Source organism: Oncorhynchus keta, unplaced genomic scaffold (genome assembly GCF_023373465.1).
Source record: "Oncorhynchus keta strain PuntledgeMale-10-30-2019 unplaced genomic scaffold, Oket_V2 Un_scaffold_10655_pilon_pilon, whole genome shotgun sequence".
Taxonomy (NCBI): domain Eukaryota; kingdom Metazoa; phylum Chordata; class Actinopteri; order Salmoniformes; family Salmonidae; genus Oncorhynchus; species Oncorhynchus keta.
In genome coordinates, this window is record NW_026290756.1 from 1 (window position 1) to 12,091 (window position 12,091).

General features: G+C 40.2%; 1 protein-coding gene across 3 annotated transcripts; it reads right to left on the reverse strand.

The window, feature by feature from the left end:
* Window positions 1-91: 91 nt before the first annotated feature.
* Window positions 92-3,605, reverse strand: LOC118374916 (NLR family CARD domain-containing protein 3-like). Of its 3 annotated transcripts, none has more exons than XM_052513414.1 (6): window positions 3,499-3,605; window positions 3,114-3,227; window positions 2,891-3,004; window positions 2,717-2,779; window positions 482-2,248; window positions 92-324 (listed from the first exon to the last, which is right to left on the reverse strand). In XM_052513414.1, exons 1-6 carry the CDS (start codon window positions 3,579-3,581, stop codon window positions 147-149), a joined length of 2,319 nt encoding a protein of 772 aa, XP_052369374.1. In that variant the 5' UTR covers window positions 3,582-3,605; the 3' UTR covers window positions 92-146. The 3 variants fall into 3 exon arrangements, with proteins under 3 accessions (XP_052369374.1, XP_052369373.1, XP_052369375.1); XM_052513413.1 differs by having other exon boundaries at window positions 2,717-2,782; XM_052513415.1 differs by lacking the exon at window positions 3,114-3,227 and having other exon boundaries at window positions 2,717-2,782.
* Window positions 3,606-12,091: the final 8,486 nt, after the last annotated feature.

Sequence of the window (12,091 nt, forward strand, 5' to 3'; positions counted from 1 at the left end):
GAATAAAGGCTGCTATTTGACTTTAAGATCTGGCTCTGTCCATTCCTATAAAATAAGGGTCTTACAAATTCTTATGAATTGACAGAGTGTTTAATTTTAATTAGGAATTAAAACAGAGGAATAAAATTCCTTCAATACAAAGTCACTCACTTCAATGTCTCCAGTTTACAGTGTGGATCCTCCAGTCCAGCAGAGAGCAGCTTCACTCCTGAATCCTGGAGTTTATTGCCACTCATGTCCAGCACTCTCAGACAGCATGAGTTTGATTTGAGAACAGAAGCCAGTGCCTCAAAGCTTTTCTTGGTGAGTTTACATTCGTTCAGCCTGTGGAAAACATAGCTGCATCTTAAGATACCCAGGTGCCCACAAATAAATGCCCCGTTTGGGACTGAATTGTCAGCCTAACTAGTCATTCAAACTGATGTTCATTATTATGTTACATTAGCATGCTGTTTGGAAATCAATTTGACTAAGCACTTACAGGGCTGTTCTAGAGGATCTGACAACTGGGAGAAGTTTGAGAAGAGCCGCATCTGATCTGATGTATTTCTTCAGGTCAAACACATCCAGCTTCTCGGAGGTCAGCAACATGAAGACCAGAGCTGACCACTGTCCAGGTGAGAGTTTAGATTTTGAGAGACTTCCTGATCTCAGGTAGCTTTGGATTTCCTCCTCTAGAGAATGATCATTCAGTTCATTCAGACAGTGGAACAGATTGATACACCTCTCCAGGGGGAGGTTCTTCCTGATCTTCTCCTTGATGTACTTGACTGTTTCCTTGTTGTTCTGTGAGCTGCTTCCTGTTGGTGTCAGTAGGCCTTGTAGGAGATGCTGATTGGACTCATGTGAAAGGCCAAGAAGGAAGCGGAGGAAAAGGTCCAGATGGCCATTTTCAAACTGCAAGGCCTTGTCCACGGCATCTTCATATAGACTGTTTTTATTGCGGAGGGATCTCTCTTTAGCCATCAGATTGTTGTTGTCGTTAGTGAACATGAGGAACACATATAGTGCAGCCAGAAACTCCTGGATACTCAGATGTACAAAGCAGTACACCTTCATCTGGTTAAGCCCGGACTCTTCTCTGAAGATCTGAGTGCACACTCCAGAGTACACAGACGCATCCTTGATGTCAATGCCACACTCTCTCAGGTCTTCCTCATAGAATATCAGATGGCCTTTTTCTAGCTGTTGAAAAGCCAATTTTCCCAGTGCGTGAATCATCTCTTTATCCCAGTGAGAATCGTTGGCATGCTCTACAGGATATTTCTGAGTCCTCAGTTTTGACAGGAAGATCATGAGGTGAGCGTACATTTGAGTTAGATTCTTGGGGATCTCTCGACTCTCTGCTTCAACCAATAGTCTCTCTAGGACAGTGGCTGAAATCCAACAGAACACTGGAATGTGGCACATGATGTGGAGGCTCCTTGATGTCTTTATGTGTGAGATGATTCTGCTGGCCAGGTCTTCCTCACCAATTCTCTTCCTGAAGTACTCCTCCTTCTGTGGGTCATTGAATCCTCGTACCTCTGTCACCTGGTCAACACACTCAGGAGGGATCTGATTGGCTGCTGCAGGTCGGGATGTTATCCAAATCTGAGCAGATGGAAGCATATTCCCTTTGATGAGGTTTGTCAGCAGAACTTCCACTGAAGTTGACTCTGTGACATCACAGCAGATCTTATTATTCTGGAAGTCTAGAGGAAGGCGACATTCATCCAGACCATCAAAAACAAACACAATATTTTTGTTTTCTGAGATTTCTGATTGTTTTGTTTCTATAAAGGAGTGATGAAGTAGTTCTATCAGACTTTGATTTTTATCTCTCATCAAGTTCAGATCCCGAAAAGGAAGTGGAAAGATGATCTGGATGTCTTGATTTGCTTTTCCTTCAGTCCAGTCCAACATGAACTTCAGCACAGACACTGTTTTTCCAATGCCAGCAACTCCCCTTGTCAGCACTGTTCTGATAGGCTTGTCTTGTCCAGGTAAGGGTTTGAAGATGTCATTGAGTTGGATTGATGTCTCGTGTTCTACTGGAAACCTGCATGCTGTCTCAATCTGTCTCACCTCATGTTCATAATTAACCTCTCCACTTCCACCTTGTGTGATGTAGAGCTCTGTGTAGATGTTGTTAAGAGGTGTTTTTTTAGCTTGATCCTCAATGCCTTCAAATAAAGAATATGTCCTATTCCTCAAGTAGGATTTCATTTTCTCCTGGATTTCTGTCTTAGTGGAAACAGTGTTGTACCTATGTGTGGAAAAAAAGATGTTCATTGTTGAATTGAATTATATTTGTTTGTGTAAAAAAATGTAAAATATGAACTCTAACCTGAATGTGATTAATGATGAAACAGTACATGGTTTGACATCCTAGAGTTAGCTCGGCTAAGTGAAAATTAAGCCACAAAATATGGTGCAATTACTGAGAGACAATGCACTCTGCATCTCCTGATAGTTACACTTAACATTGGGTCCAGTCTCACTATTATAGTCATCATATTATTATTTTATCTACATTTCTAGTATAAAGTCAGACTGAATGATGTCCTGTAGACAATTAAAATCCTATAAGAAGCTAAATGAGGAGTCCTGAATGATGAACTGGATGCTATTATCTGGAAATGCACAGAGTAAAGGTACTAGATGTCATCAGACACATGTATGGTGAAATAAACTAGAAAACAGGTAGGAAGCAGTGTAAACTGCGATCACTCACACTTTCTCATCAGTAGGGACTCTGGGTTGGTCATCCATTGACTGGTCATTCTCCTCAGAGATACTGCTGGGTAGAAATGAGCACAGAGAACAATAACATCAGTCTTCATCTATACAGAAGATGGTAAATAAAAGGAAGTGGCATAATCAAACACCATGTTATGTCTCAGTTCACCTTTTCCCAGCGGATAATTCTCCATCACTGAAGAGAATAGGAAGTCCCATGGACTGGTCACTCTTCATGGAGACACAGCTTGGTACAGGTGAGACTGGTCTGTCTGTCTTGATCCTATTTAAGTGTTTAAATCCAAAATAGAACAGTTTTCACACACTTAAGATTTGTTTTACTTTTGTATTTCCCATGATTGCAGATTTGAAAGAATAGTCTCAGATCTCACCTTTGCTCAGTGGAAAGTTCTGCTTTCCTAAAGAGAATAGGAAGTCCCATTGACTGGTCACTCTTCATGGAGACACCACTAGGTGCAGGTGAGACTGGTCTGTCTGTCTTGATCCTGTTTAGAGCAGGATATTAATATACAACATGGAGTGCGTGCACTTATAAAAATGTTTAACTGTTTTTTCTATGGTTACTTTATAATTGTCATCAGTCTTAATTCATATAACAGCTAGGAATAGATTTGTGATATAGTAAATGTATCCAACAAAATGTCTGATTCACTTGATCTATTGTATGAAATAAAGACAAATCACAACAATACTGGCTTGTTCGATAGTTGTTACAAACTCTCAACTCCTTCACAATTACCTAGTTGATGATCTTACCTCTTATGTTCCCTGTCAGTGTCCTGTTCTGTAGGAAAACTCCTTTTAAGGGACATTTCTCCCTCACTCCCTGAGGGACTCATTCTAGAAGCAGTGGCTTCCTCTTCACAGATACTAGAGGGAGGGCCAGCCTCCTCTTTCTCCCCAGAGAGACTCATTTTGACCCCTTGTACACTGGACTTTTAAAAACAACACCTTTTACAACACTTGCAGTCTAATGGTAGATCACTTAAGCTAAACAGAAATACAACTTCTGAGACTGGTGTAACTCAGCTTGCATCCTTTCTCAAGTAAAACACAACTGAACTGAAAGCAGGAAATGGAGAAAAAAAAGTCCCTATTTTAACATTGAGGTCATAGAGTTCTGAAAGGTTCAGATTATAGACAGGGTAGATACCACTATCAATGAATAGAACAAAAACATGATGTGCTAGAAGTGTGTGGTTGATTTGAGAGTTGTGAGCATTGAAAACCAGAGATAGATAGCATGTGGATAGTTGGGGAATTTCTTCCTCCCGAGCATGAAGTATATTCCAAGTTTAATAAAGCAATGTTAGGAGACAAACATAATCCACCAATCACAAGTGGGATTCTGATCTGCTCTGAAAATAGTCTTAACGTCTTAAGATCTGAAAAGGATACTGTGGCTGGCACTGCAGGAATGGTAGCAGCCTAATGTAATCTCAATTAAGAATGTCATGTAATGTTTATTAACAATGTTGGTTGATGATGACAATAACACAGGTGAGTCAAATTATCCTTTCAAATGAACTGTGTACAAGGGGTCCTACAATGTGCCTCTCCTCGGGGGAATCCATGGCAGACCTCTGATCAGGATGCGCTGACCTGTGAATACACCAAGCACTTTATTTGACACACACTGAAGAAATGGTTAAAGTAACTGTCCAGTGAAAATCTCACTTTTAAAAGTTCATATTCTGTTAACTCACACCCAAGTAATGTTGTTGACTCATACCCAAGTAATGTTGTTGACTCACACCCAAGTAATGTTGTTGACTCGTCCTATACTCAAAAAAACACTTATAACCCCCCACAATAAACCATCTCAAACAGACCATTTCAAATATGCTTGCTATAAATGTCAATGATGTGAATATTTTTAATGAGGTTTATGCTCACACCATTCTGTTGTTAGGGTATGCTCACACCATTCTGTTGTTAGGGTATGCTCACACCATTCTGTTGTTAGGGTACGCTCACACCATTCTGTTGTTAGGGTATGCTCACACCATTCTGTTGTTAGGGTATGCTCACACCATTCTGTTGTTAGGGTATGCTCACACCATTCTGTTGTTAGGGTATGCTCACACCATTCTGTTGTTAGGGTATGCTCACACCATTCTGTTGTTAGGGTATGCTCACACCATTCTGTTGTTAGGGTATGCTCACACCATTCTGTTGTTAGGGTATGCTCACACCATTCTGTTGTTAGGGTATGCTCACACCATTCTGTTGTTAGGGTACGCTCACACCATTCTGTTGTTAGGGTATGCTCACACCATTCTGTTGTTAGGGTACGCTCACACCATTCTGTTGTTAGGGTACGCTCACACCATTCTGTTGTTAGGGTACGCTCACACCATTCTGTTGTTAGGGTACGCTCACACCATTCTGTTGTTAGGGTATGCTCACACCATTCTGTTGTTAGGGTACGCTCACACCATTCTGTTGTTAGGGTACGCTCACACCATTCTGTTGTTACATGCTCACACCATTCTGTTGTTAGGGTACGCTCACACCATTCTGTTGTTAGGGTACGCTCACACCATTCTGTTGTTAGGGTACGCTCACACCATTCTGTTGTTAGGGTACGCTCACACCATTCTGTTGTTAGGGTACGCTCACACCATTCTGTTGTTGTTGTTCACACCATTCTGTTGTTAGGGTACGCTCACACCATTCTGTTGTTAGGGTACGCTCACACCATTCTGTTGTTAGGGTACGCTCACACCATTCTGTTGTTAGGGTACGCTCACACCATTCTGTTGTTAGGGTACGCTCACACCATTCTGTTGTTAGGGTACGCTCACACCATTCTGTTGTTAGGGTATGCTCACACCATTCTGTTGTTAGGGTACGCTCACACCATTCTGTTGTTAGGGTACGCTCACACCATTCTGTTGTTAGGGTACGCTCACACCATTCTGTTGTTAGGGTACGCTCACACCATTCTGTTGTTGTTCACACCATTCTGTTGTTAGGGTACGCTCACACCATTCTGTTGTTAGGGTATGCTCACACCATTCTGTTGTTAGGGTACGCTCACACCATTCTGTTGTTAGGGTATGCTCACACCATTCTGTTGTTAGGGTACGCTCACACCATTCTGTTGTTAGGGTATGCTCACACCATTCTGTTGTTAGGGTATGCTCACACCATTCTGTTGTTAGGGTATGCTCACACCATTCTGTTGTTAGGGTATGCTCACACCATTCTGTTGTTAGGGTATGCTCACACCATTCTGTTGTTAGGGTATGCTCACACCATTCTGTTGTTAGGGTATGCTCACACCATTCTGTTGTTAGGGTATGCTCACACCATTCTGTTGTTAGGGTATGCTCACACCATTCTGTTGTTAGGGTATGCTCACACCATTCTGTTGTTAGGGTATGCTCACACCATTCAAAAACAGAAAATGGAATGTTAAAATCCTCCAAGCACTTGGCAGTATGGTCTCCGGTGGCATTTGGGCATGGCATTCTGGAAAAAATGTACTGAATTTTTCAAGACGTATTTGGGCACATCTTCCCATTATAAACCAACTGATATGGCTTTAAATGATATTGTACCACTATGATAACATTGTGCAACCAGTGGGAGTATAAAACCAATGATTCTATGGGTAACACCCATAGAAATATAATTAGTTATATTTACAGTGGGGCAAAAAAGTATTTAGTCAGCCACCAATTGTGCAAGTTCTTCCACTTAAAAAGATGAGAGAGGCCTGTAATTTTCATCATAGGTACACTTCAACTATGACAGACAAAATTAGAAAAAAAAATAAGAAAATCACATTGTAGGATTTTTCATGAATTTATTTGCAAATTATGGTGGAAAATAAGTATTTGGTCACCTACAAACAAGCAAGATTTCTGGCTCTTACAGACCTGTAAACTTCTTCTTTAAGAGGCTCCTCTGTCCTCCACTTGTTACCTGTATTAATGGCACCTGTTTGAACTTGTTATCAGTATAAAAGACACCTGTCCACAACCTCAAACAGTCACACTCCAAACTCCACTATGGCCAAGACCAAAGAGCTGTCTAAGGACACAAGAAACAAAATTGTAGACCAGCACCAGGCTGGGAATACTGAATCTGCAATAGGCAAGCAGCTTGGTTTGAAGAAATCAACTGTGGGAGCAATTATTAGGAAATGGAAGACATACAAGACCACTGATAATCTCCCTCGATCTGGAGCTCCACGCAAGATCTCACCCCGTGGGGTCAAAATTATCACAAGCACGGTGAGCAAAAATCCCAGAACCACACGGGGGGACCTAGTGAATGACCCGCACAGAGCTGGGACCAAAGTAACAAAGCCTACCATCAGTAACACACTACGCCGCCAGGGACTCAAATCCTGCAGTGCCAGACGTGTCCCCCTACTTAAGCCAGTACATGTCCAGGCCCGTCTGAAGTTTGATAGAGAGCATTTGGATGATCCAGAAGAAGATTGGGAGAATGTCATATGGTCAGATGAAACCAAAATATAACTTTTTGGTAAAAACTCAACTCGTCGTGTTTGGAGGACAAAGAATGCTGAGTTGCATCCAAAGAACACCATACCTACTGTGAAGCATGGGGGTGGAAACATCATGCTTTGGGGCTGTTTTTCTGCAAAGGGACCAGGACGACTAATCCGTGTAAAGGAAAGAATTAATCGGGCCATGTATCGTGAGATTTTGAGTGAAAACCTCCTTCCATCAGCAAGGGCATTGAAGATGAAACGTGGCTGGGTCTTTCAGCGTGACAATGATCCCAAACACACCGCCCCGGCAACGAAGGAGTGGCTTCGTAAGAAGCATTTCAAAGTCTTGGAGTGGCCTAGCCAGTCTCCAGATCTCAACCCCTTAGAAAATCTGTGGAGGGAGTTGAAAGTCCGTGTTGCCCAGCAACAGCCCCAAAACATCACTGCTCTAGAGGAGATCTGCATGGAGGAATGGGCCAAAATACCAGCAACAGTGTGTGAAAACCTTGTGAAGACTTACAGAAAACGTTTGACCTGTCATTGCCAAAGGGTATATAACAAAGTATTGAGGTAAACTTTTGTTATTGACCAAATACTTATTTTCAACCATAATTTGCAAATAAATTCATTAAAAATCCTACAATGTGATTTTCTGGATTTATTTCCTCATTTTTTCTGTCATAGTTGAAGTGTACCTATGATGAAAATTACAGGCCTCTCATCTTTTTAAGTGGGAGAACTTGCACAATTGGTGGCTGACTAAATACTTGTTTGCCCCACTGTATATGGTAACATCAATGAGGCATTTTTGGTAAATTAGGATTTTCTTTTTAAATTGAGGCCACAAATGCTCAAATCGTCAAATCTACGGTCATCGATCAAGTTAACTGATAAATAATTTTGCTCACAATGTTATTTCCCCTAATTTCAATTGACTAATAACAAGTGACACTTTGGATTTAGATAAACCAAATGTATGAATAATAAAATGTGGGATTAGTAAATCATGTTCTTTAATATAGACCCATCCCCAGATAAAAGTTTGCCATGGGAGAGAATACTCAAAGTCCTTGTAATCGCTGATTTTCAAGGCATTACCCCTATTAAAATATACTGTCATACTCAGGTCTAAATACTGTAGTATTACTATATTTCTATACTACACTGATGTCCTCAAAAACACTACAACTGTAGTATTTTTCCTGGCACAACTAAAGTACTAATACACACACACAAACTTAGCAGAGAGAGAGCGAGAGATTTGAGGTCCAGGCATTTTATTGGCAGTGTCCTCCATTAAGGTGACTGACTGTCTTTAAGTGAAGTCATGTGTTTCTAAAATATCTATGGTTTATGTAAATGCAGTGGTTAACTGTTCTTTCTATGGTTTATGTAAATGCAGTTGTAACAGTATAATTTTAGACCGTCCCCTCGCCCATACCCGGGCGCGAACCAGGAACCCTCTGCACACAACAACAACTGACACCCACGAAGCATCGTTACCCATCGCTCCACAACAGCCGCGGCCCTTGCAGAGCAAGGAGAACTACTACTTCAAGTTCTCAAAGCAAGTGACGTCACCGATTGAAACGCTATTTAGCGCACACCGCTAACTAAGCTAGCCGTTTCACATCCGTTACACAGTGGTTAACTGTTCTTTCTTTACCATCAGCAGTAGAGTATTGTTGGTCACTGTTTTTAGTCATGCTGTGAACTTAGCCAGTAGAATCTTTGTTAAAGCATTTTTCTACTTCAGAAGGCTACCTAGTGGAAGTAACAGATGTAAGAAGTTACTCTTGTTAATGTGTGTTATTTATCTGTGATAAAACAAGCAAACTCAATCCTTCAAGCTTTAATAAACTTAGCTTGTTCTTTATATCAGATTCTGTACTGTTTCCCTTTAATATAATAATATATACCATTTAATAACACATATTTTTGCAAAGGTACAGTCATGGTGCATGCATTGCTCAGAACTGTTGACCCACTCCCTAGGTGGCACCATGCTCTACCAACCTGAGTGTCAGAAGGTCCTTTAATGGGCCTAGAACCTCACAGATGGTACAATTGTAATAACACATATTTTTGCAAAGGTGTTGTGTCTGGTCCTTGCATTGCTCAGAACTGTTGACCCAACTCAATAGGTGGCCTGTCACAAACCTGTGTGTCTTATGTCCTGGTTGAGGCCTTCCCCTTATCAAACAGTAGGTATAGTCTGGTTGTTGTGCCATTTTAGCTAACCCTAGTCGACAGGTGTTACTACAATATACTAGTCATGTCCACAAAAACACTACAGTATACTACAGTCATGTCCACAAAAACACTACAGTATACTACAGTCATGTCCACAAAAACACTACAGTATATACACATTTATTTAGACTATAATATTTTTCATTGGGGCGGCAGGGTAGCCTAGAAGTTAGAGCGTTGGACTAGTAACCGAAAGGTTGCAAGTTCGAATCCCCAAGCTGACAAGGTACAAATCTGTCGTTCTGCCCCTGAACAGGCAGTTAACCCACTGTTCCTAGGCCATCATTGAAAATAAGAATTTGTTCTTAACTGACTTGCCTAGTAAAATAAAGGTAAAAAAAGATATATATATTTTTCATGTGTGTATTTTCAATGTGGGTTAGCTGATTGAACTAACTTGTGTTATTCTCAACACATTTATAAATGCATTGTATCCACATGTGGTTGTATTGTGTTTTTAAATCAATCAAGGGATTCTACAGTATACTACACAATTCTATATTGCTCGAAATCAGGAGAGTCCCGTCATCCCGAGGACGATAACAAAATATGTCTGGGATTGTTCAAAACAGACGTTAGGACAGTTGCGGGACGATAGGCCAGAAAAATATGAAATGCATACAACAGTGATTCCATACTAAAATGTTTAAACACAAAGACGAGGCTGATGAAACATACCACACCATTTAGCTTAAAAGTTGATAAACTATGAATAATTCACATTAGCGCAGCAATGTTTTCACTTGTCTCGGCCATGAGTGAATGTTCCAGAATGCTACTACGGGAGAACACCATTCTCAAACGTGCAGCTGATGCGAGTGGTTTTTATAATGCCATAGAGATGGATATAAAGCCTAATGGTAAAAACGTAGAAAGAGGGAGTATCAGAAGATGCAACAATAGGATTGCACCTTACGGCATTTGGACAGTTGAAGAAATGGTTTCAATGACATATCAGGAAATCTTTGCTTTTTTTCTATGGTCGGATTTTGGCGGTAGGCTATTAAAAGCAAGGTCAAATAGTTTATGTCCAGGTTTCAAACAATGATATGGCTATCTATGCATCGCATATGTAATTATTTAGGTTATGGAAATGTATAACATTAGAATATCATTCCAATGTTGGGGAAATAGACCTATTAGAATGTACATTTGACTCTCTCCCAGCCGCCGGCCTGGAGCGGAGGTTGTGTGTGCCGGGAGTTGCTGTGGCTTTGCTGGCATATGCATATCACTTTTTGTTGTTGTTGCCACACCAAGATTGACATGCTAAAATCGCCACTGTAAACAATATACCACATTACTTCTTACTAGTAACACATTTGTTGTTTTAGATAAATTACAAAGCATGCTCATCAATTGTTTTGTGTTTTGTTGGTGTAATTTTAGCAGAAAAAAACATTTTGGGTGGTAAAAAAATTCTTAAATGGCTGGTAGATTGCTTGTTATCTACCTGCCACACTGGCATGTGTACCAAAAAGTAGATTTTAGTCCCTGTCCGTTAAGCACGTGGTGGTGTTCAAAAAGGTCAAGGAGACCATTCTTCAGTCACTAAAGAGGCATTACTATTTTCCTTTTTTTATTTCGCAAATTTTTATTTAAAAAAATGTCAACTCTGCATTGTAGGGAAAGGGCTCGTAAGTAAGCATTTCACAGTCAAGTCTACAGCTATTGTATTCGGGGCATGTGACAAATACAATTTGATTTGATTTTAGCCTGACCTGAACCAGTCACACAAAGGATCTCATGATGTAGGCCTACGTTTTGATACTGTTTCTACTTAAGCCTTTGTGTGTTTACATTTTTAAAATAATTGTAGGTTACTACCTTTAGCACTTCAAGTTAATAAAGTATTTTAATCTTATATTCTTTTGTTTTTTAAGCACTACCTCACTGCTTTAGGCCACAGTCACGTGTTCAAAATTCTTTAAGAGATGGGTGTGAACGAAGCTAAATGGACGTAAACAAAGAGCAGCACTCCAGCTGTACTTTTATCCAATTTAAAATGTTTGAACATAAGACCGAAAAGAGGTCTTCGATCACGTTGTTTTGGAGGGGGACTATGTAGCAATTTTAACTCCACCCCTTCCATAGCCCCCAATGTAATGTTTAACAAAAACCTGTTTTCGTTTGTTTTCATCAATTACTCATTACATTTTCTTGTTGGCAGAATAAGTGGCCATTGATTTAAATTAAATATCACTTGAATGACTTATGTACACAGCAATGTTTTGAAATGTGAGGATTCCTAATTACCATACAAGTGATCGTTAGTGCTGCTGGCAGAACTCTGGTTTTGTTTATGGACGTGACGCAAATACTTTTGTAACTTCCATAAAATCGGATATAAGGAGAAACTTTGCCTACCCCATATATCATTACTATTTGACAATGCATCCGAAATTAATTGTGCATTCCAACGGAATATCAAGACAAGAAATGTGTTTTCCGCAAAGGGAGCAAGTCTTTGCAATACGTAATGGAATATATTTTAATAGGGCCTGGCTTGTAAACCATTTTTAGTTTCACTTCCTTACCAGGACGAACTACGCGAATTTATATAAATTTTGTTCTTCCAGTATAGGATACAGGTCCTGTAAATTCATGGATTTGAACAGTATGCTAGGC

Coding starts and splice junctions, on each gene's coding strand:
- LOC118374916 (XM_052513413.1), bottom strand. CDS start 3,581: ATGAGTCCCTCAGGGAGTGAGGGAGAAATGTCCCTTAAAAGGAGTTTT. Junction 3,228..3,498: donor ACTGACAGGGAACATAAGAG/GTAAGATCATCA, acceptor TGCTCTAAACAG/GATCAAGACAGACAGACCAG. Junction 325..481: donor AGATCCTCTAGAACAGCCCT/GTAAGTGCTTAG, acceptor TGTTTTCCACAG/GCTGAACGAATGTAAACTCA.